This window comes from Anser anser, assembly GCF_964211835.1.
Source record: "Anser anser genome assembly, chromosome: 11".
NCBI classification, from domain to species: domain Eukaryota; kingdom Metazoa; phylum Chordata; class Aves; order Anseriformes; family Anatidae; genus Anser; species Anser anser.
In genome coordinates this window covers 22,836,044-22,860,801 of record NC_139732.1, presented here as the reverse complement: position 1 = coordinate 22,860,801, position 24,758 = coordinate 22,836,044, and the positions used below count along the sequence as shown (strand labels likewise).

Below are 24,758 nucleotides of genomic sequence, written 5' to 3'. Positions count from 1 at the left end.
CCAGATGAATTTCTCTCTTTTTATTTTTTTCTTTTTCTTCTTTTCTTTTTTTTTTACCCTGGAGCTCCCTCTTTCACTGCAGAAATCCAGAAGGAATAAAGATATAGAAATAAAGGTCTACCCTGCTCTTCAGCCTTCGACAGTGGCACGTGGAAAGTCTTCTGGGCGATAGGAATTCTGGTTAAAGTGAGCCTGGTGCTTTCGTGACCTGCGTAAAGGGATCTAGCCCAAATTCAGTGATAAAACAGGACTTAGCAATGGGAAAAACAGCCACAAAGTTGTTTTTTTAAGTGCGGCTTAAAGAAAGAAACTTAAAAGATACGAGTCATCATTTTGAGATGCGCATCAAACAAGTTAAATAACTCTTACTTTCTTAACGGCATATTAATCAAAGTGCATTGATTCCTGAATCAGATTCTGCGACCAACAAGCTTTCTATCTTCTCCATCCTGATGCATGCATTAAGAGAGTTTTACTCTGACAGATACAATATAGCAATCAATAAAATCTTATTATATGGAGCTGAGATACATGGATTTGTTGCAGGATTTATGCACTACTTTCAAGCCTGGTGCTATCTCATGTCTCAGCCTTAACCTGTAATTGAAAATAAATCTCCCTGAATACACCAGATTCTAATTTTCTGGATGTATGGGCAAACGTGAATGGAAGCTGGCCTTCCCTGGGGGAGCAGGCTGCTCTCTGATCCTGTCGCTCCCCGCTGAGCACACCGCCGTGCTGCCAGATTCCTCTGCAGGAAGCGCCCTGCCTGCCCCGTGCAGCCGGGAGGGCACCGGGGCAGACAGGCAGCGCTCGGGCATCACGCAGCTCCTGCAGATCCACCGGGCTCCCAAATCCTCCGTCCCCTTGCTCACGGCTACAAGCAGCTTGCTGCCTGAAGAGCACTGCCTCCTGGGCAGGAAAAACTCAATCTGACAGTGCCAGAGCCTGGCGATACGACGGGATAGAAGGACAACGATTGGGGATTGGGATGACCGCGGTGCTGGAAGCTGGTGTTTGTCTGCTGCCTTCCTCCCGCTCCTGGGGTGCGCTCGGCGATGGCTCAGGGGCACCCAGGTTTGCTCTGAGATCGCCTCCTGCCTCGCGGGACAGCTGCAAAGGGGGCGCAGCGCAGCAGACAGACGGCTGCGGGCATTTCTCCTCCGGGCCTGCCTCACCCTCTGAGGGCTCGGCGCTGTAGGACAGCAGGTGGACACCCAGCAGTCTCCCTGGAAATGGCCGGAGGGGACTTTGATCTAAGCAGCTCTGTCAACAGCATTAATACAATAAAAATAATCAAATTCACTCGAATGGAAATGAGAGCCACGGAGAGATAGGCAGACGATGGTGCGAACCCAAGGAAATAAAGGGGAAGGGAGCAACAGTAAATCACCGATGCCACACCAGGAGTTCGGATGCTTCTCAAAAGAGCTGAGATCTTGAATTCATCAAAAGGTCACGGCAGCATCATGCTGCTTTTCTTCCCGTAATACATACACATGTATTTGTTCCTCCTCTAACTGCAGGCGCGGAGCGGGCACGTTTGCAGAGGGATCTGCACAGGCTCCTGCTCGAGGCACACGTGGTGTTTGCCTCTGGTCCCGAGGGGGAGGAAACACAGGTCTGCAGTTGTTGCACTGAGCTCCCCGTCTCTCCCAGATCTCCCCAGCAGCAGGGCAGGGTGTGAGAGTGCTGGCGGCCAGAGCCTGCCCCATTTATTTTTCCTCCTGTCTCGGAGGGAATGGCCATCCCCAGTGCCCAACCTGATGTCGCTTCCTTTGGTAAGACGGTTTCGTGGGAGGAAAAGAGATTTTAATAAAAGAGCTGTCAAACAAAAAAGAAAATGACTGCTGCCATGGAAGTGCTGGCTCTCCTGTTTTTTATTTTGGTTCATATATTTTCTGAAATAACACACGATAGCTTGATTTACAGGAACTGCAACCAGAAACAGAACTGGCCTGAGGAAGGTACCGGGAAATAGATGGTCTGCAGCCAGAGAGGACTTAAAAATGAAAGATCCCTTTGTGAGTCTGAAACTGCAGAAGGCAGCCTGGAAAATGACCCGATGGAACAACATTTCAGGTGGTTTGCAAGTTTTGAGCGTGACCTGTCACTGCGGGAGCACGCCTGGAAGGGGAGGAAGAGGCGATGGGGGAGGCAGGTCACTGCCCGCAGAAAGGGGGGCACCCAGCAGTGACACAACGTGCCCCCGGCTGCCCTCCCTGGCACGAGGACTTGGCTGGGGACCAGGACCTGCCAGCTGAGTCGTGGCCCTGCCGTGCAAATCTTCCGCGGCGGGGGGAGGTCTCGGGTGGGAGACTCGAGGGGCTGCAGGCCTGGTTTTGCAGTGGAATTTCAGCCCCCTCGCCGGCTGCAGCAAGCAGGGCACCTGAGAGCAAGGGCGCGCAGGATGGGTGCTGTGCGCACAGAGGCAGCCGGTTTGAGAGCCTCCTGCAGCGCTGCGCGGTGCCAGAACCAGGCCTTCTGCTGCAACCCGGGCTTCAGGGCTCCTGGGTGAACTCCAATCACAAAGCCAAAGGAGGGAACGAGCTCCGGTGACACGTTCTTGGCTCTGTGTGTGCAAACTCTGAGCGCAGGTGCCCAGCTAGAGCCCCAGGCTGCCTACGCTCGGGAAAAGCAGTAATACGTGCCCCGCGTATGGCCCTGGACCTTCCCAGCCGCCGGGCACCCTGCCCTCGTGCCCGGTCTCCGCTCAGTGCCGCAGCCGCCACCAGCCTTCCTGGTGACACAGGCACCACGAGGCGCAGCACGAGCAGCGCTCGCGGTTCCCTTGCGGTAATTACTCTTCATTTGCTGACCCGCTGCTTTTTCGGAGTGCCATTAGCAATCAGCAGAGTGCTAAATTACAGCCGGGGAGTTATCCACGCCGCCTCCAAGTTCGCTCTCTCCGAATCTCGTTCCTGCCGCAGCTGAGCACGTGCACCTCTGCCCTTGGGGAGCGCAGGGGACCTGCACCCTGCCAGCTTGGTCTCCTCTCCAAAATTAACCACCTCTGCTTAACGTGGGCTAATTCACCCCCCGGGCCCCGGGCAGCACCAGCTGGTTATTGCACACCACAGCCTCCGTGGTTGCGTGAGGTGGCTTCTCACCGCCACACACGTGTGAGAGCCCCGAGGGAGAGGCAGCACACGTCCCTGAAGGCTGCCAGCAGCGCTGGGGGCAGGCAGGGCGAGCTGACGGGTCTCACTCAGCACCACCAGCTTTTTTTCCCTTGGAATAAAGCAGCCCTGTCGGCCTGGCAGTGGGCAAAGATGGAGCAAGCAGTCAGGGGAGGGGGAAAAAAAAAATAAAAGAAAGGCAAAGAGAGGGGAATGGGGTGGGGAAGAGAATGAAGAGGCTGTCCTCCTCCCGAGGCTGCTACCAGGGGTACCAGAGGCTGCCTGTGGTGTGTCCTCAGCACCCTCCGAGCTGGCCCCAGCCCCAGGCGAGTGCCTCCGCTCCCCTCTTTATCCCCAGCTCTGCGGCTCCGCTCGGCGAGCGAAAGGGTTAAGTTTAATTTATACTGATTTCTATTTAATATCATTCTCTCCCCGTAGGAGCCGGCAGCTGTGAGCTGATTGTACTCTCTCATTATGCAGTCTGTATCACTAATGGCCTGTGACAAAGGCATGCCATCTTCCAGGCCTTACCCCCGAGAGCCAATTAAACACACATACTCCCTTCCTGTTTGCAGCGCATTACAATGAAATTAAACTGAATTTCAAAATCATTTTCTCCTAAAGACATCTCTTTGCAATAATTAATGCATGCTATTCCTTTGCATCTGAAATATTCATCAGGAGCGTTGACTACAAAAATTTTTAGAGCTGATTGCCCCGCACCCGGTGCTGTCTGCCCCTGCTCCAGCACCAAACGTGGCCCTGGCCCGGGATCGGGACCTGTGGTGACACCCTCAGCAGGGCAGCCCCGGGTCTGGTTCGGAGCAGCAGTGATAATAAATCACGGCGGCGTCGCGAGTCGTCCGTAAATACGATTACAAAGCGGGCATCAGAAATCCAGCCCGGTGCTCCTGGCTTGATGGCACCGCTAACGCGGGGTAAAAGGGAAATGGGAAAGGCAGGGCTGCTTGTTCGTGAAGGCTGGGCCATCATCAGGCATCCCACCCTCCTGCACTCCCGAGATTAGGGGACGGTTGGGATCGGCACCGCCAGACAGACGCGCTGCGGGCGTTTATCCCAGCGTCCAAACCGCTCGTGGCCGGCGGCAGAGGCAGCAGGAAGAAGGGTGGCCAGAGATACGAACCGACCGCTCGAACGCCGGGACCAGAGCCTGCAGAGCCACCTCAGGGCACCGCCACGCTTGCTGTGGGCACGGGGCTGGTTTATAATTTAATCCGAATCGCGGAGCTGTCCCGGGGGACGGGAACCTCTGCCCGAGGAGGCCAAGCTCTAGCGCTGCGTGCGGCGCGCTGCGCACAGAGCGGGAGGCGTAGTTCAAGGCCCATCACTTATTCATGGTCTGTCACGTCTGTTCCGCTTGGGAAAAGCCTTCCGCACAGTATCCTCTTGAATTTGTTATCCCACATTACGGACAGGATCAGCCTTAGTTCTTTTCTCAGGCCTTGCCGCCCCAGCCATGGCTGCTGCAGGTAGGGCGGTCGGGGCTACACCCGCTGCCAGCAGAGCTTGATCATAACAGGATTTTTTTTTTTTTCTGTTTGCAAACATTTGATAAAATCTACCAAGGTGCACCGCAATACGTATTGTTACTACTAGGATATTATCTTCTGGTGAAATCTGGTGAAATTTGATCTGAAGGAATCAAACACCAGAGGTGTTCCCGTCCCTGGAAACATAAAATATTTGAAAAATGTTCCTCACTCCCAGTCCAAAGGGAAAGGCAAATCCCAGGAACACCCAGAAAAAAAAAATTCCTTTGCATTTCAAAAACACACCATGTAAAAATAAAATGAGCCCCAGATTCAAAACAAAAGGTCTCTATTTGGAAGACGCGGACCTCTCACTCTGAAAAATTTCAAACCGCACACCCTGGCAATTCTGACACGTTCCCAAACTGCTTCCCTGCTGAGGACACTCACCGTGATTCTCCCCCAAAAAGCTCATTTAAATTGAGCCACGCCATGACCTGCTGTCAGGCGCTGAGGCCGTAGGGCTCAAGTCCCCAGGAAGCGCGGTGCCGGTGTGCTGCGTTTCCAGCAAACAGCCCCGAACATCCCCCGTTCCTTGGCTGAATAATTAGGGACAGTGCACATGAAGAACCGACGTGAACCCAGATCCCGTTCTCCAGACCCAGCACAGAAAAAAACCGACCTCCCTCGTCCGGACGCCGCGGGCAGAGCAGCACAGTACCTGTTTTGAACCAGCCGTCGGGCGTGAAAGCGTCTTTTGTTTCCTGGGGTCTGTTCCAGTACTCGCGGAACACCGAGGGCCCCCTGACGAGCAGCTCCCCTTCTTGGCCTTCAAAACCCGGAGTCACCTGCAACAAGCCAGGAGGGAATGAGAGTGAATTCCGCCAGGGAAACCAACCCATGCGGCAGCCCTAAAAATCCTCCGTCCCCGCTCGCTGCCCTGGAGCCAAGCGTGGTGCAAGGAGAGGGGTGCTGGAAGGGCATCGGCGGCACGCAGCATGCAGGGCTGGTACCACGGTTTGCAACCTCCAGGCACCCTGTTCGGGGCACGCACCCCACTGGGAGCCCTGTGGCTGTCTCTGTGGCAAGACCGTCCCTTCCCATGGCAATTAGGGGATGGATGAGAGCAGGACACGGAGACTGCACCCTAAAAAAACCCCCACGTCCCAGACAAGGACATGTCCCATCCCCAGAGCGCTGCTGCCCTCCAGGCCTGTGCATCTAGCCGTGACAGCAGCAAGCAAAGGGTTAGCGGCCGGCTCAGCCTTGGGAGTAGCAGCCGGGGACGCCGGCCACCAGCTGCAGCACTTGGCCCTTGCAGCAACCCGTGGCCGGGCTGGCAGCGGGGAGAAGCCCTGCCGTTCCCGGGGGAGGCAGCACAAACAGCCCTGCTGCTGCAGAAACGGGCTGCGGCGTGGCGAGGGGAAGGCAAACCCAGAAGGAGCACCGAAGCGAAGCCAAAACTGAGCTTCCCGGGGAGCTGCTTCACCAGCTGGTGGGGTTTGGTCTCCCCAGCTCTTCCAGAAATAGAAAACGGGGTTACTACAGGCTAAAAGTCACGGCTGTCCCGCAGCAGGTGGGAGATTGGATGCTGACGGTGGCAGCACGAGCGCCTCGTGCCCCTCGCCGGCTGACTGCGGGCCCCTGGGGGCTCAGCACCGTGCTCCTGCAGGCAGGAGGAGGCAGCGGGACGAGGCACGCTCCTGCGACTCCGACATCCTGCTGTCTGCTGTGTTGATAGAGAGAAACCTTCGCTTCCCCAAACTGTCAATCTGACACTGTTTTTTTTTTTTCCGAGGAGGTGGCAGGAAACACCATCTGATTTGTTCTCCGGGATGCGCGGCTTCTTTCGGGCTCACTGCGAGGCAACGGCTCTAGTGACAGCTCAGCACCCTGCAAACGTGCACGGGCAGGTTTTCTATGGCAACAGAACTGAATATCCTGCTGTTATGGAAACTAGAGACTCACGGGAGGGTCGCAGACCTGCCTGACATGGCATTCGTCCCTCCTGCACGTACGCTGCTCTGCAATTCCCGGGCTGGGAGACGAGGTACTAGCGGCGCGGGGGTAGCACCGCCCGTGGGGCCGTGTTAACCTCAGGTCCTTTGCAGGGAAGATGTGCAAAAACCCCTGCTGTGAGAGGAGGTCACTGCGAGAGCTGCTCCAGCCCCTCACGGAGCAGGCACCTCGCGGCAGCTCCCAGCCACTCTGCACTGGAGCTGCTGCAGCACCGACGGGGTTCCCCTGGGACCCTGGAGTGAGCGGTGCCAGAAACGCGGCCACGAGGGAAACCAGTAACAGCAGTACGGGAACACCAAGCGGAACCACAGAGCAGGGCAGGCTTTGTATCTCCGCAGTCTTTGATGGGAACAAAGCTTTCCTAACAGAAAATGCTCAAAAAGCTGCTTCTAAGGTACCGTTTGTGCTTTAAGTCACGTCGTCCTGACGCCCTGTCTTGGAGGACACGGTGACACGGGGCTTTCCGCACAAACAGCCCGGGCACTCCGCAGAATCGCTGTTTCCTTAAATGCCTCAGCACGTCAGGAGCCGGAGCGAGCCCCCAGAGTCCTTGCTGGGCAGTATCTCCACCACCCTGGAGGTGCTGCAGGATAAAAAGCTCGTTACTGCTAACGAGGGGAGCTCGGCTGAACCACGGCAAGCTGAGGATGGTGCCGGACCGGGGCGCCCCGGGGGACCTTGGAGAGGGAGCCTGAAGACCAGACGATGCGTGGGCACAGGAAGCCCTGGGGTCTGGAGAGCCCAGGGCCAAACCTCGGCACCTCCATCGGCAAAGGGGCGCGAGGCACAGAGCCCAGAGGACATGCAGGAGCCGCAGCGGATGGGACACGCCAGGCGGGCTGCCAGCGCTGCCGCAGCGGCTGCCAGCTGTTTTGCCGTGTGGCCGTTTCCTCTCCCTCCTTTTCCTGCTGGCCTGGCCGTGGCACCACAAACCAAGCAGCTTCCCCGAGCAATTCCACGAGCCCAGTGCCACCAGTTTCAGCTTTGCCCCTTGGGAAGCACACCTTGAACTCTCCCCAGGCCGATCCCACCCCGTGCGCCCTCCAGCAATCCCTGCTGCACCCCACCCGCTGCGCCCCAGCTGGAGACGATTCACTATGAAATCTTCCTCACACCGCAGGCATTTTAATCACCGGTGTGAGCTCCAGCACCGGTCCCTGGAGCCGTCAGCCTGCCTCCGGCTCCTCAGAAAGTGCTGGGAAGGAGGGCAGCAGAGGTAAGCGCCCCCGAGGACCTGCCAACAGCTGCCTCGGATTCCTCCACAGCCCCTGCCAGATTTGATGTCTCGCTGAAGGTGAGCAGAGATGTAAATGTGGCCATGCCGAACGCCTCCGTGCCCCCAAGGCAGGGCACGGCACCGCCGCTGCCCCGGGGACCAATCCTGCACGGCGTTTACCTGCGCGCCGCTGCTTCTGCTGTGAATCAAACCTTGAACGAGCTCCAAATTTCCTGTCAGATCGAGTCAAATTTTGGCAGAGGCTCAACCCACGTCTTATCTAGAGCAGAGCTCCTTGGCAGCAGGCACCTCCCTGTTGTGTAATTTAATGATGTTATGGCTGGCTTGCAAACAGTAAAACAGAAAGGCCGTGACGTTATCTTAATAGGATTTTGCTCGCTGAACTCCGAATGTCACTGGCATTGCTCCCCAGCGTAGCGGAGAGGACGCGAACCGCCCCGGTGCCAGCGGCCTGGGTTGCCTGAAAACAGCACCAGTAAAAATTCAGGGTTCGAGGCATTTTTCTGCTACAGCCCCTTGCCTCTGATCCCTGCTAGGACCACGCGTACGCACGCAGCCAGCCCGCTGCAAGGCAGGGAAGCGGGCGTTTTTGCGGCAGCGGTGTGGCTAGCTGGTTTGTTTCCTTTCTCCTCCAAATCTCAGCGGTCCCCGTTGTTGATACGCTGGAACCGCGTCACAAGCAGCTGCTGAAAGCATCAGCTTGCTAATTGCACAGATATCCCTGTCTCCGAGTGCCACATTTTAATGCACGTTTCGACTGCTTTAATGCATTCGAGCAACTTTACCAGAGAGCCCCCGCGTGCCCCGGCAGGCTGCTGCTGCTCGAGAGCTTTCCGCTGCAAAATGCACCCGGCGAGTTGAGCTGGGCCAGCCGGCGTGCTAGATAAGATTACATTTTCCACGCATGGAAATAAAAGGTTGTAATAAACCCTTTGAAGGAATAAATCTGGGTGATTATAAACTGCATGTTTTCGCCGCTTCCATTTTACCTCTTCATTAGCAGGAAGCGAGGGTGGTTGGTAAATAGCTGGGAATCCCCACTTGGCAAGCAGCCCTGTGATTTGTTCAAAGTGGCCATTTGTTTTCTTGTGGTCTCTGATCTGTGCTGTGCCCCTCTCCTCCGGGAGCTGCAGGAGAGGAGTTTCTAATGGACGGTAATGGAATTAGTAGCTTTTATGGAGGCAGACGTACGGCAGCACGGCTTTCGCTGGGAAGGAGGGGAGGCACGGCAAATGCCTGAGCAGAAACGTGTGGGAGACAAAGAGCGAAAGTTGAAAGGCAGGTCTGTAAGGACAGGTAATAACTTTTTATTAGACTGATAGAGCGGGGAGGAAGACAGACACGCTTGTAGGAGAAAAAAAAAAAACAAAATCCTTCTTCAGGCTGGAAACAGCAGCAGGATGCCACTGGCTGGCGTCAGGAGGAAACAGCCAACTTCCACCAGACCTCTCCTTCCCCCCAGCCCCAAAATAATTACCTAAGCCTCTTTCCTGGGTGAGCAGCGGAGGCTCAGCGCTGCAGATCTGAGCACCTTCTCTTAGGGGTGCCCACCAGGGATGGCACAGCCCTCGCCGAGGGGAAGCGCAAGGCTGGGTGGGGCGGTGGCAGGAGGGCAGCGCACGGGGACCCTTCATGCTATGCGGGTCTTGAAACATTTTCCTTCCATTCCTCCCTACTTTTCCTTCTATCCTTGGGTCTCCACTCTTTGTTTCACCCCACCTACCCAGCCACAACCTGGTTTTCTTTCACAGGCCTCTTCCTTCACCAGCAGGACTGCCAGAGCAGGAGGGAAGAGCCCAGCACGCACGGGCCGGGCACCGTCACTGGCACAAGGAGGAAAAGCAAAATCATTGACATTTGGGGGGAAAAATTGCTTTTGCAACGCTGCCTCCTCTGCCACAGCCGGTACCGTGCTCCTCAGCTTGGAAATACTTGGCGCTTTCCCCACCTTATAAATAAGTGATTACTGTAATCAAAATAATTAAGCAACCCAGCCTTTTAAGTGACTAATAGAAGACAATAATTTATATGTGCGAGGTTTATGGAAGTGATGGAGCCCTTTTAGCAGTTCTCACAGAGCAGTAACTTTTTTAAAACAAACAAGCAAACAAAAACCCATACCAGAGGATGGAAAATAAGGGAACAAATCCCAGAGGAGCAGCAGGAGATGGTCTCAGCTGAGGGCACGCTCAGCACCGACTGCTCCTGTTTTTGTGGCCTCTTCTGCCTGTTCAGCTCGATGCTGGCAGCTTGGGGAGAGATGCCTGTCCACAAGCCATCGCTTTACGAACCCACATCCTATTTTTTTCCCCGTCATTCGCCACGCTCAGCCAAATCAACCACAGCACTTGTGCACAGCTGGGGAAGGCGGAGGATGGATGCCGAGCCATGTCTCGCCGCCTCCGTAGCCACCATCAGCACTTCCAGATGCTCTCTGCCCCTCCGAAGACCCCTCACTCACTCCTTGGGGATTTTGGGGGCCACGAGAGCCCTGGTGACACAGCAGAGCCTTGCCACAGCGCAGCCTCCAGCAGCTCAGCACCCACAAACCCCAGGGGAGCTCCGGGCCCTGCTGGGACCCTGCTTCTCCAGCACAGGGGGTGGTGCTGGGCCCAGTCCGGGCCTCTGGGACCAGGGAAGTGAGGACGTGTTTACCTGCCTCCTAAAAGGAAGCTGGAGACCAATAATCTGCTCAACACCCCCTTTTAATCACTGTCTCCCTGGGTCATATTTGAATGGATGTCCTCGAGGTGCGAGGCTTGCTAGCGCACTACCAAATTACCAGGCAATCTGATCTCTCGTGCATATTCATAATTAAAAATTCCCCGCTAAGTTGCATGTTTTTGTGAAAGCATTATCTTTCCTATGAGCTCTGTGTCCTGCAGCATCCTGCAGAAGGCAAGCAGGAGGCAATTTAGACACAGAACAATTTTCCTCCTGCTGGAAAAAGGCAGATTTCTGCTCCTCAGGGACACGGCGCAGCGCAAGAAAAAAAAAGCAAAAAACAAAAACCCCAAGCCCAGACTGTAATCTACAAGGCCACATTTCACATCTGTTTTTGTAATGTTAACTTTTATAAAAGGGCTGGGAATAACACAATCAATTTACTTTTCATTTTGGAAGGTTATAAATTTAAAAGCAAGGCTGGTGCACGGCGGAGCTGGAACGCTGGAAGTTATTCTCAAAAAACCCAACCCTCTACTTACAGCAAATGCTGCTCCACTGAAAACAAAAGTGACCGTATATATTTTGGGGCAATACCGATTTTTAAAAGTTACCACACTGATCAAGTCCAGATGATTCCAAAAGAACCACGGAAAGCAACCAAGGTTTGGGAGAGGTCAGTCTTCCCTGCCGCTGCTCCACGGACCCCAGACTTCTTGATCTATATTAACACCATAAATTAGCAGTGTAACGCCATTCCAGAAACGCCAACAGCTCTCCACTCTGCTGTTCTCATCCCTCTTGTTTGCAGGCCTCGGAAGATAACAAACGAGGCGAGATGTCAGCACATCTTCCCACTCTCTCGGCTCTGTTCATTAGAGGCAGGCTCCCGACGCGCACTCGCAGCGCCCGCTCTGATTCCGGGCTCGGGGGCAGGCAGGGTGCCAGGCAAGGATTCAATTAGTGTCCCACCTCTGCTTCGTTTTTCATAAGCCTCACTTAAAAGTCGAGGTCGGCGGGGCTGTGACGTGCTCTGACTGCAGACAGCCGCGCTGCCCAGCAGCCTCTAATTGCCTCCTGGTGCTAAGCGGCCCCGAGGCGGCCGCTGCCTCTCCTCCTCGGCTGCAGGCTCTCTGGGGCACAGATTGCCCCTTCTGCTGGTCTTCTTCAGCATCTCCCCCTCCTCGTCCTTGAGCAAACGTCTCCGAGATGTGCTACAGCAGCCGCAGCCTCCACAACCCGATGGAGAAATACACCGCGGGACGAGGCAGGAGCGCAGCTCCTTAGCACGCGGGCTGAGCCCACAGAGCAGAGGGATTCAGGGGTGAGGCCGCAAAAATAAAACAAGCAAGGGGCTGCACGGGCAGAGCTGCTTCCATCCCACGTCTCACAGCACGGGAACAGGAACTCCCCAGCTTCCCAGGCTGATCCACCGGCAGACGGCTCTGATACAGAGCTAGAGAGAAGGGCTGAAGACCGAAAACAGCCATGATGGGAACAGAGAGGAATCCACCCCTCGTCCTTCACGCTGGGACAAGCAGGGTGCCAGCCTGGTGAAGGGGACCAAGGACAGACATCCCAAGGCAGCGGGAAGTCTTTCTCCCCCTGCGAGGGGGAACGAACGCATAAAATGATAATAGAGAGATTAATGGATAGCTTGAGGGTGCTGTGACCAAGGTTAGCCCAAAGGAAGCACTTGCGGAAGGAGGGTTGTTCTTGACAGATGGACTCAATTTGAATGCACAAGGAAACAGTCTCCCGGGATTGAAGCTGCTCCTGTGATAAGAAAGGCTTTCAGCTGAGAAACACAGGGACGTGGTGCTAACGTCATCTACCTCCACCTTTACTACCAGGAAAAAGAAAAATACAGCTGTGGCCTCAAACAGAAACCATCAGACAGACAGAGAGGAGGCAGGGGTATAAATACCAGTAGGAATGCAATTACTGACTATGTTGACTAAGGAACTGGATGTGGTCAGTAAGAAACAGCTCAAATGTTTATGCAGTAATGAAAGCAGCCCGGGTAACAAAACAGAGAGACTTGTATGACTTGGGCAGGACACAAAGCAGGGCACTGAGGGGATGAGAGGAACACGGGGAAACAGAAATCATAGCTGGAGTATACAACACAAGCAGTGTCCAACGCTCAGAGGGCTCTGGAAAGAGTTTTTGGAAGAAGTAAGGGCAGAGGCAAACAGCAAACAGGAAAAATGCAGTGTGTGTTTACCAAAGGTGGACTGTGCCAATGACCTGAGGACTGAGGTTCCAGACGGGGGAAAAGCAGCAGACCTGATCCCAGCTGCCTTCCACAACGTCCCCCCCACGCCGCCTGCCTGGGAGGTGGTTACTGGTGGCAGAGATCATGACCTGAGGGCCAGGCTTGTGACACTGGCAAAGCCCTGGGTGGGGGGATGAAGTCCTGCAAGCCCCCGTGGTGGCGAGGCAGCCTCGTCAGCCACCGTTGCGCGCTCTGTGGCTCAGCCCGAATTTCACCCAAGTCCCGCGCAACAATTTGACCCTAGGTGCAAGCATCCTGCAAGGCTTCAGCACCATACAGCCCACCCTGCACGGGCAGCAGCAAGCCCCCGATGGGAGATGGAGGTGGGGTGCTGGAGGTGAGGCTGAGCGTCGAGAGACCAGCACACATGCCCAGGAACATTTCGCAGTGCAGCCAGGGAGCACGGCGATGCTACGCCCAGGGGAAAAGCCAACTCACACCAGCCGCTTCAAAACACCCCACGGGCGAGACGGACGGAGGAAAAAACTGTGCAAGAGGTGCACGTGTGACTGCACCTCCCGTGGGACCTGGCCCACGTACACTGACAGCACCCATGGGAGCCTTGTGGGTGCCCAGACCTTGGAGCAAGCCTGACTTTCCCCGCACACCCCCGGCGGCTCGGTGGTGACCACGCACCCCCCCGCCGGTTCTAGGAAGGTCTCAGCAGACTGTGAGCGAGGTGGAGCTGCCCTCCAGAGGGACCCCAGCGGCTCGGAGCCCTGGCCCCGATACAGGGCGAGGGGCTGGCTGTCCCCACGCTGGCAGCCCCGCGGCTCGCTGGCACGGAGGGGCTGGCGAGCGGCAGCGAGCTGCTGGCAGATGGCGGAGACGCGGGGGGCACGGGAAGGAGGGGCCGGGAGATGCTGGTGGCTGCGGGGAGGAACGGCCGCAGCAGAGCCGGTTCCCGTCCAGGACGACAGCTTGCATATGGATAAACAACGAGATAATTACAACCTTGAAGGAGGGGGGGCGGGGGGGGTTGGGGAGAAAAGCCCGTGGCTGCAGCGTCCTCCTGCTGCCAGCTCCTGCAACCCATACGTCCTGCACGGCTCCCTTCGCAGCCTCATCGCAAGGAAATTACTCGCCATAAAAGCCCTGGCTGGAGCACTGCATCAGATACAGCTGTGAAACCATTTATCTATTGATAGACCCCTATTGTCAGGGACTGGGGCTTGGCTTTCGTGCGAGCGAGCAATTTGGAAAAGCAAAAAATAAAAAAAAAATAAAAAAAAAAATCTAACAAAAACGACAACCCAAAAAACCTACCAGCCAACAAACAAACAAATAAAGAAGGAGAGAGACAATACCCAACAGCTCGCAGGGTTTGCAGGCCTCTGCCAGCTGGGAAGCTAAGCGTATGAAATATGCATCGCAGTGAACAAAGCAAACTGAAACGCTCAGCGCTGGAGAGCTGTAACCCTTTCCTGCGCGCAGGAGCCAGGCACAGGGAGAGCGAGGTCCTGAGCTTGAGCCGGGATTCCAAAAAGTTAAGGGGAAAAAAAGATGAAAGGCATCGGGGTGGTGGGTAAAGAGGGGCGCCGACACCTTGCTGCACCTAGGCTCTGGGGTTAAACGCGTACTGCTGAGCCTACACGGTCAGGTTTGGTGTTTAGGGACTGCTTCTTAGTGAGCTGGGGTGGCTCCGAGCAGGCGAAGCTGCTGCTGTCCCCCGATGCCCGCTCCCACACCTCCCGGCTCCCCCGGGAAGCAGGGGAGGAAACGCTTCTCCGAGCACTTGAAGGATGGGATCTCATCTCCCCAGGGGACCTCGCTCTGCGCCGCACGCCCGAGAGCTGCTCTCAGCCCGGGGTGCAGCAACAATTAGCAGGTATTTGGCACGGCAGCACCTAGAAAACCTGAGCGAACTGGAAGTGGGCGAGCACGGGGCTCCTGGGTGCTGCAAGGAGATCGGAGGGCTGGAGCACGTGGGTGGGAGGCATCCAGCACTCTAATCAAGGGACAGGGGAAAAAAAAAAACGAAGAGAGGCACAAAGAGATCCAGCAAACTTTCAGCTAAGTAGATTATTGATCTTCGGGGCGTGCCAGGAACCAGCTCTGCAAATTGCATCAGTCCCCTGCCGCGAGCTCGCGCAGTTACCGGATGGCGGGGCAGAAACGCTCCCCACCTCGCCACCACGATGTCCCCAGGGTCCTGCCCGCACCTCGCTGTGCAGGAGGGCGACGTGCCCCAGGGGTGGCACGTAACGGCAAGCAGAGCCGTCCCTGGCACGTAACGGGAAAGGCGGTGTGAGCGGGGAGCCGGCGGCTCGGGGCAGGTCTGTTGAGTGATGTTGTCAGGAGGGAGCAGAAGGCTGAAGCCTCAGCCCAACACGAGCGGGGAAGGCGCTGACCTTGTGAGGCTCTCGCTACAGCTAAGCAAATAATTTCCTTGGCAAACGCAGGCGCTCGTAGGAAGGAGGGGTGTGGGGGGGGGGGGGGGTCTGGTTCCTCGCAGCCCAGGCGAGGTGTGAACGCCTCGCAGATTGCCCTGACAATGTGCCTGACCCCGTCACCGAGATCAGCTCCTCGCGGGAACCGCAGGGATGCTGAGAAGAGACGGCTCAGAGCTGAGCTCTTGGCAGGGCGCTCAGCTCCTCACCGGCTCCCGCAGGTACCCGCAGCCCTGTCACGCTCCCCGGGGATGGCTGCCCTGCAGCACGGCCCTGTGCCCCCCCCACGGCCAGGACCCGCTCGGTGCTGGCAGTTTCGTTATTATCTGGGCAGGAGGAGCACAGATGTGCACCGCGCTCCCTGCGTACGGAGAGAGGTCCCTGCCCTGAAAGTCGTATAATTGAAGCAGACGGCAGGCGTTTATTGCGCCGGCCGGGCTGCTGGGAGGTGTTTATTTCCTACAGGGGAACCAGCAAGCCATTACGCGACATTCGGTAATTTTTCATGTCATCGGTACCAAACCACGCAGAACTGCCCAGAGCGGGGCCGGGGCTGTGGACGCGCTTATTGCAGGGCTGCGTACGTCCTGCCCCGGCCCTGCTGCCACCTTCCTTCTTCCACCGGGACCCCTCTTCCAGAGCAGGTCCACACCACAGCTCTCACAGCCCTCAGCCACTGAGCTTTAAGCCTTGGAGCCCTCCTGCAGGGGAGGTATGACACAGTATGAACTTCTTCCACCATTACGCACCGCCCTCGCACCATTGCCCTCACCTCCCACCCCGTGCGGGGAGCTGGAGCACTCTCTCAGATTGCTGTTCACCTTCGCAGTAAGGACAACACTCATGAAGTACCACGGACATACTAAGCCATAACAGGAATAAAAGAAGGAGAAAATTCAAAACAGCACCACTGAGCGCCTGGGATAACAGCAGGGCAAGCCCCGCTCCTGCTGCTCGGGGCGTCAAAGGCTGGGGAGGAGGGAACTTTTCGTGGTACGAGGCGAAGCAGCAGAGAACACAGCTGAGCACTACCTGTGTGCCGTCTTCATCTCCCCGAGCATGGACGGTGTAGGAGCGACCACCACTCCTCAAAGTCTCGGTGGCAATGCACACCTCCACCCCTGGCAGCGGGGTCCCCACGGAACCTGTGAAGGAAACGGAACAAGAGTGAAGCAGTGGACGGCCCCTGGGGAACAAAAAGGATGCAAAAGAGCAGCTGCTCTTCTATCCATGGCATCTGCAGCCTGCGCTGGCACGAAAGAACTTCCTAGCAGGGGGTTACCCTTCAGGAAGGCTTCGATCACATCGTATGTCTGCATGCAAATGTCACGGCGCTGCAATACTCTGTTTGTTCGCTGAGCAGGCAGTGCTGGAAATGCCTAGGAAAACAAATGTGTCTCCAGCCCTGAACAGTCTCTCTTGGCCAGTCTTTGAAGACATCAGCACAGCTTCGTAGCTCAGTAATGAAGCTGTCTTTAAAAAAAAAAAGAAAAAAAAAAAAAGAGCACCATGAAACTTACACAAAGATGTGAAAAGAAAGACCACAGTGATTAGTACAGTGGCTCACTGCTTCTCTATAGCCTGGACCTGACAGAGAAGGCAAAGGCTTAGCAGCGTAAGAATTGCAAGGGATTATCTCAGTTTTACGAGACATCAATACACTGTATAGAAAACATCACAGGAAGAAAGCAGAGATCAAAACCACCACATTCTTCCACTGGGTTCAATTTTCAAAGCCAGGGTGTCTGACACGGTGGCACAAACAACTGCTATTAAGCTCCAAAACAGTCCTGCGACCACGAGCTCCCAAACCTGCAGCCTGCAGGGCTCCCACCCTTGCCTTCATGTATGCTCTTCGTAGTAGGCATCTGAAAACCCAGCCCAAGGGGCAGCTTTGTTCCTGCAAGCTCTGTCTGCCAGGGGGCTTCAGGCACAGCATTAACCACGAGTCTTGGGCATCTGCTGGCTCAGCGGGTTTCACTCCGCATCTCAGTGGCACGAGGCGGCTCTCGGGGCAGGATGAGGCTCATGGCAGCATGAGGCTCGTGGCATTCATCCCTGTGAGCTCAGCCCCAGCGAGCGTGCAGACCTGCACCGGGCACAGAGCATCAGCACCGAGCCACCTGTGGCTTGGGAGGGCTGGGCAGGTTAAACTGGGAAGCGTGCTCTTTATTTTGAGATGATCAATTTTTCCACCTGGAGAGCGTCCAGCTGGTGGTGCTTTCTAACTCTGCCCATCAGGCAGCATGCTCAGCCCAGTGCAGCGTGGTTGGGAAGTCCTTAGAGCAGGGCGTGCAGGACCTGGAGCCCGGCACTGCCTGCCCCTCGTTACCTGCATTTCAGGCATTTGGGCTCAAGGGGCATTTTCCGTGTCCTGGTCTCGTTCTCCCATTCAAGCCCCGGAGGTCTGGTGTCTGACATCACGGTTTAGTGTTTGCTACATTGGTCAGTTGCCATGGAAATAGATGTGTCGTCGTAGCCCAGATTTATGGCATCCCTGCAGGATCAGCTAAGAGCAGATGGGCTATGAGGGAGTGAGATTTTATTGCAGCGAAACTACCCTAACAATTAGCAAATCTGGCAAGAAATAAACAGAAGCTACATGGCAGTTCCGTGATGTGTGTCTGTTCAGCTTGAGATTGCCTTCGGCATGTAGGTCAGCTAACACGGACGGCCAGGTCCTCCTCCTTCCGTGAGCCTCACTCAGGCTGCTCTAGCATGGCCAGACTCACTGCCAAAAGTCCAAGGCAGGCGACTGCAGCAGAGCAGGGAGGGAGAGTGGGCTACATTCTTCTCACCAGGAGTCAAGTGCCACCTGAGGTGCCGTGGAGAGGTATTTATGCATTTTAAGCAGAGTCTGGTACCCGCCATGAGACTCCAGGACGACTCCAAGCAAGTTATAATTCATGGAAAACGAGCCAAATGTTTGCACGTCGAGCTTGCCAGAGCCACCTTCCAGAATTCTATGGGAACATTTTCTCCAGTGTGAAAAATACCTTGTGCTGACAGCCTCAACCCTAGCTAAAAGACACGGCGAGGGACAGCAGGCAGACACGGCAAGTAAATGAAATCAGGCTTACAAGGCGCATGGAGGGGAGCAATAACCAGCGCAGTGAACTGCCACAGACTGCCACAGATTTGCCAGCTCTGGAAGCCTTCAAATCGTGATCAGATAGATGCCTTCCTGCAGCATACTTCTTCACTGTACGCAGCTATCCTCCTCAGTGCAGAAAGGCAATGGCCTGATTTATGGGCAGCACTGCTAAACGGTCAGTGACCGCTTCTGGTCTTGGTCTTTGAGAATCAAACATCAAATATCAGCCAACGCTTTCAAACACATCTGATGCCACAGAGAAGCCAACATATCCCCCATACAACGCCGTGCTTTGGATCGCATTTACAAGCACAGCTCCATCAATTTATTTCTTATTTGGCTAAAGTAAAACCAACATGTAAAATAAGCCCCTTGTGGGGAGCTGTTTCCTTATGTTCTGTCTGGAGAAGTCTTGTCGGTAGTTAGGAAAAATGACAAACTTGGAAATTGACATCTGTAAAGGCTGAAAATGCTCACAGCATTGACTAGAGCTACATGAGCCTGACAGTATTAATAACATTTGTGCAAAGGCAACGACTAGAGCTTCTCAAGCCCTCTGACACGTTAAAATACACACCATGCTGACTCCAACAGGTCGGTGCTCGGCTGAGCAGGTCCCAGAGGCACAGCCCCAGAGCTCCTGTCTTTCTTGAGACCTGAAGCAGAACGGGGTCAGAACTCAGCACTGCCTTCCTTTTGTCACCAGCCACAACTCAGGGGTGGAACTGGGGAGAAATCCCTGCTTTCTCCTCTCGCGCCCTCCCCCTGCCCTTCCAGCTCTCTCCAATTTGCGCACTCCCGAACGTTAAGAAATGCTGGCAGCATGCCCACGGTGTCAGCTCAGCCGGCCTCCGACAGGCTGCAGTCAGCAAGGAGTGACACTATTATTCTTCCACCGGTTCTCCTCTGTTTAAAAAAGTTGTCAGCTCTTCGCAGATAAATTTAATTGGCCCTGCGGTCTGTGTCCTTCGGTATCGGGGGACCTCGATGCTGTTATGTGCGGTGGTGTCCTGGGAGAATTGAAACAGGCCAACGATAAGGCACTCAACGATCTCACTGTCAACAATACACGGAGTCCCCGCTGTAGGAGCTATTAGCCGCCTCTGATCTAAACCTCCAATTAAAGTGGTGATTAGGCCCAGCGAGGCATTCTCTGCCCATGAATTATTCATCTCCCTTCACAGTAACAGCACCAGGGGGATTAGAATGAGAGCTGGTGAAAACAGAGGCATTTTAAGCAGGGTTTTAACCATATACAAGCAAACATTTATCTTTCAAATCTTTCATCTTTTCTTCTTTCGGAAATTAAAGGCTCCCACCCTCCCCTGCTCCTTCAGATCTGCGCTTCGGTCGTGCCCCGTTGTCCCGCGGGGACGCAGGCGGGCGCTGAGGCCTCTGCCCTTCCCCAGCCACACCGAGCGGGTGTAAGAGGGCAAGGGAGGCCCCGGACCCCTCCTCGGAGACAGGAGCTCACGAAGCAGCAGAGCAGGACCATGAGAAGACGTGAAGAAGAGATCGCTTCTGCTCCGTGTGAGGATCCTGGGCTTTACCCCCGAGACCTGCCTCTGCAGGCCGGGATGGATCACCGCTGGGACAGGCGCTTTGAGCACAGCCACGTTAACTCCTTGGGCTACCCGGTGACAGGCAGCGTCATCGTTCTGAGACAAATTTCTGGAGTTGTCCACAGTCAGCCCCGTCTATCTCATTATCTGCTCGCTGGCACCTTCAGCTGGGCCATGGTTTAAGGCACCGACGGCTGCTGAGGCCCAGCTTCCACCAGCACCGTGCCTCTCGCACGGTGAGCTCCCGAGCTGCTGGCGGAGAGGAGCAGCCACCAGGCTGCTGCAAACAAGGAGTCCTCTGCTGCTTAGCCACATTTATGTCATTATTTTTTTTAAAATAAAGCTTTGGGCAGCGTGTGGGGCTGCGGTCAGCCGCTGCCTAGCACCTGTCCCCATAACACTCAGTGCTGTCTGAGGTCTTTTCTGCAGTAAGCTCACTGTTCCCCCTGCTCCGGGCGCTGTCCCCAGCCAACTGCTGTATTTCTCAGCTGAGTCGTTCACACTGGGTACTCTGCTGTACCTGGTGACCTTACATCCTAGTCTCTAATGGGGTACTATATCAAAAGCTTTTCACAGCTCCGGTAAATTATGCCTCAGCTTCACCCATCTGCTTCCCAACTGACAATTCCTGAAATAAATTAATCAAGCCTATTCAATTATAGCCCTCTGCCTGTAAGGTCTCTGGCTGATCCACACCTTTGTCAGATTCTTCTCTCTCCCTTCTGAAGGAAGGGCAGCCTTTATACCCAGCCTCTCTGCTCACAGCTTTATCAGGTTATTTGCCCCCAGCTCCCCTGCAGACCCAGTACCGCCACAGACTACGCACTGGCTCTGCTTGGGAGCACACGGACCCAGCTCCAGAATAAATGCTGCCCTTCCTTCATTTCTGACTTGCCCATGCTACCTTCAGGCTTATTTCCTTTCTCCTTTTGTCTCCTGGGAAATTTATAGAGCCTCTACTCGTTGCCCCTACTAAAGATGAAGAAAAAGCAAACATCACCAGGCTGCAGGGACGTTCGAATGATCTCAAACCGCACCATCACCCTGCAGCATGCGGTCACAGAGCTCATGTGGTCACAGAGCAGGTAGGAATCGAGTTTTCCTGTCTGCTTCCTTCGCCAGCCTGCAGGAAGCACTGGCTGGGACAGGGTGGCAGTATTACAGTCACTCTGCAGAAGTAAACCACGGTTCGTATTTCACGCTGCCCCCAAGCTGTTCTCAGGTTCAGAGCCAGTGCTGGGGGAAGCCGTGGCTTCTCCCCCTGTGCAATCCCTTCAGGGGCACAGGTGCCACAAGCAGTCAGGACAGGGGTGCTGAGGGAAGCCACAGGGCACAGGACAGTCCCTGGGTAACAACAGTCCCCTGAGAGACCAAAACGATGCATATGGTGCCATGCGTGTGCAGACAGCATGTGGGGAGGAGAAGGTGGCATAGTGGTGGGCTGGGTTGCTTGGCAGACAGATGGCCACGTTTTTAACCAAAGGGAGGGTGGGGGCATTTTATATTTTTAATGTTTTAGATCAATTTATTTCTAGGTTACATAAAACCACAGATATTGAGGAGTCACCAAGTGTAGCTAGGAGAAGTGAGGGAAGACAAGGAGAGAACAGAGCCAGAGTGTACGACGAGGTGTGACAATTTCTAATTCTTGAAGAGTTAAGAAGCTTGCACTAAAATAAGAGTGAGCAGACATCCTATTTTAAATGTTCAGTACTGATTGGTAGGACATGAGCTGCTCTGTGGAGAACCCTGTGTCAACACCCCACACAGATACATCTTCATAAAGCAGAAGCTGAAGACGCAGACCCATCACAGTGCTTGAACTCGCAAAGACTTTGGAAATCGTAAAGCATCCGATATGGACCCTGCTTCTAGAACAGACCTGGCCTGGCTGGTTGGGCAATGCACACCACTGCGAGCTCTGCACACACAGCTTTGCCAATGCACCGTGGGCAGTAATCCCAGGGAAAGCTGCCAGCCGCTTCCCACACACTCATGGCCTCTCCTGGCTTCCCAATGCCAGCTCCTCTACCAGCACCACTGTTCATACCATAGCCCACTCCCGAATTACGACAAGTGGTGAATAATTCACAGCAAAACACCTCTAAACAGAGTCACTCTCTTGAGACTCCTACCTGGGACACGGGCTCCATGCAAAGGGTTAGAAAGCGCCATCCCAATCTCCGTCATCCCATACCTCTCCAGCAGCGTGTGCCCAGTGATGCTCTTCCACTTCTCCAGGACAGGCACAGGCAGGGCTGCAGAGCCCGACACCATCAACCTGCACAAGAAACACCACATAAGAAAGCATCCAAGATGAACTTTGCTCCAGGGAATTTGCATTCGAACACAAGGCTACATGAAGAACGCTCCTACATAAAACCTTAAGACACAAGTTCCCGAAGCCTTTAACCAGTACCAAGCTATTCCCCACATATAGAAGATTCTCTGTCTGATACGGATTTTAAATTTAGATGGGACTGACTCTTAAAAGAGATGCTGCAGCACAAGCTTGGTTTGCGGGATGAAGTCCTTACTTTTGTGTTATGTAGGGTGACACATACAATAAGCATGCAGACCCCTTCTGGCTTTATCATGCAAGAGTGGCTCATAATTAAATAATGTCACCCCCATTCTTGTCAGGGAGACACTAAAGCACTCCAACCTGCCTGGAAGTGCGGAGAGGTAAAGCCAAAAAGAAAACTTGCAGATCCCCTGGTACGACAGCCACCAGCAGCCCCCGCCTGGTGCAGAGGGGCAGCGCTCACCTACCTGATGTTCTCCCGGCAAAAGGCACGCACAAAGTCCTGGACCTGGGGCTGAGAGAAATGCTTGTCGTAATATTCTATCAGCTTTGCATAGATGGTGGGCACTGCCATGAAGACGTTGACACGGGGAGCTTGGGAGCTGAGGAACTTCTTCCAAACCTAGAAAGGAAGCAAAGACATATATAAAAATGCACCTCGATATAAAATGCAGAGGGAAGTGATGGTCAGCACCGTCAGCACCAACTCCTCAGTGCCTTTGAAGAGGTTCACAGGCAGGGGCTCTGCAAGCAATCCACTGCGCCCCCTCCACGACTCCTTTACGGTGCAAAGGGAAACTGAAATACAGGAATGCAACAGACTTGTTCACAGCAAAGCCACCCCGGGCTGGTCAGAAACAGCCAAACCTCTGACCCAGGGTGCTGCCGAGGGATTCTGGCAATTACAAACATCTGTGCCAGGCACCTCACCCACATCCAGAACAAGAGGTCCCAACCCTCGGCGTGCCCCTCATTCCTTCCTTGTATCCAATCTAAACCACCCCTCTTTAATCTAAAGCCATACTCCTTGTCCTATCACTACACCCCCTGATAGAGTCCCTCCCCAGTGGACTTGAGACTCCAGTGGAAATGGTCTTCTCCTGGTGACGGGGTGCAGGAGATGTGCCCCCGCTGAGCTCAGCTCAGCCATCAGCAGCCGCAGGTAAGACCCAGTGGCTGCCCCACTGACCGCACTGGTGCCAAAAGGAACGGTCCCTGTAGGACCAAAGTTCTCCAGCTACAGCTCCCGTTAACCTGCAGGAACCATAAACTGGGTCAAATTCCAGGAGCCGGCTCTGCTGGAGAGGAATGACGAGCCAGTGACCCCTGGCCCCTGCGCTGGCTGAGCAGCTCCACCTGGGAGCAGTCAGCAGCGGGGAGCGGGCATAAATATTGCAATTAGGCCCGTTTCTTCCACACACCGTCACTCTTCCCCCTAGGTAAGCTCTGCCCAGGACAGGAGCGCTGCAAAGCCATCAATAAATAAAAGGCTACGGCCCGCTCAGCCTCGGTGCAGGCTGCCTCGCTCCCTTCTCCCCGCTCCTGCCCCGCTGGTGACAAATGTATTTCCTAACCGCTCCTGACACCGCGGCCGCCTCTCCCCTCCCTCCCGGCGCACGCTCAGCTGCACACAGGCGCGTGCGGCGGTGGAAAAAAGCCTGAATTGATTGAAGGTGAACAAGCGCTTCTCCTTCACGCTGTCACCCTGGCTGCTGGTGCGCTCTGCCCCTTTCCCCTCCGTCCTGCTCGCTCGGGCTCCATTTCATCGCTTTCTACTCCACCGCGCCGGCGCCTCCTCTCCCCGCGCGCCCTCTCTCCCCGTCGTCTCTCACTTGGCTGCTTCAGAACAATCAGCTCCTGCAGAAAGCCGCCAGCACCACGGTGTTATTCTTAATACAGCAGGACACATCCAACAAAGGCACCATCCCACCCAAGAGGGGAGCGCCTGCTGCCTCCCAGCCCAGCCAGCCCCCGACAGGACCAAATGCACGGGTTGGGAACCCACCAGGCTCCAAGGGCCATGACCTAAGGGCACCTCCAGCCCCTTCCAGAGCCCCAGGAGCTGGGACACGAGCGGTGTAAACCCCACCTAGCATCAGGGAAAGCAGAAGAGGGATGCAGTTTGCCCAGATTGATGGGGTGACATGCCCAGAGGGGAACACTGCACTCCCTGTTGGAGACGCATTGCCACAGCCGTGCCCTGATGCTGCAGCACTCTGCAATGGGGCTGAGCTGGGAGCTGTGGGCTCTTCAGTGCAGAGCACCATGGGCTGTGGTCCTGAGCTCCAGCAGCAAGGCCCGCTGCTTTCCTTGCTCTGGGAACCCAGAGGGATGGTGCCAGACAGCGCGTTTCAGGGCGTGAGAACAGCTGAGAGTGGCTGGTGCTGGCAGTGGGCTCGAAAATACCCCACCTCCCCAAATCACCCCCTAAAGCAAGGCAGAGTAGGCAAAGCTGCACTCAGAAGGATGTAACGCCTGCTATATTCCTTCCAGCCTCTTTCCCCAAAGATGTTTTTTCTCTTCAATCCCCCTGGTACTTCTCCCACCCGAGGCAGCAGCATGGACAAGGACGTCTCCAAAGCCGGGGGCTGAACCCGGGG

At 55.2% G+C, this 24,758-nt stretch overlaps 1 protein-coding gene and 1 long non-coding RNA gene across 3 annotated transcripts in view; one reads left to right on the top strand and one right to left on the bottom strand.

Annotated features, from left to right (window-relative positions):
- The window catches only part of ACSF3 (acyl-CoA synthetase family member 3), a 58,144-nt gene that overhangs the window by 20,098 nt on the left and 13,288 nt on the right, over window positions 1-24,758 (bottom strand). Inside the window, exons 4-8 of one of the 2 annotated variants that reach the window (XM_083851320.1) lie at window positions 22,626-22,780; window positions 21,989-22,134; window positions 16,230-16,342; window positions 5,331-5,457; window positions 1,863-4,806 (exon numbers count right to left, since the gene is read on the bottom strand). In XM_083851320.1, the coding sequence (XP_083707446.1) occupies window positions 4,733-4,806; window positions 5,331-5,457; window positions 16,230-16,342; window positions 21,989-22,134; window positions 22,626-22,780 (615 nt within the window). In that variant the 3' untranslated portion in view covers window positions 1,863-4,732. Of the gene's footprint in view, window positions 1-1,862; window positions 4,807-5,330; window positions 5,458-16,229; window positions 16,343-21,988; window positions 22,135-22,625; window positions 22,781-24,758 lie in introns of those variants that run through there. The other variant, XM_083851319.1, reaches the window with a different exon arrangement.
- Window positions 7,029-10,012, top strand: LOC310905270. Its single transcript, XR_014588891.1, has 2 exons — window positions 7,029-7,922; window positions 9,617-10,012. It is a non-coding gene; the product is annotated as an uncharacterized lncRNA (long non-coding RNA).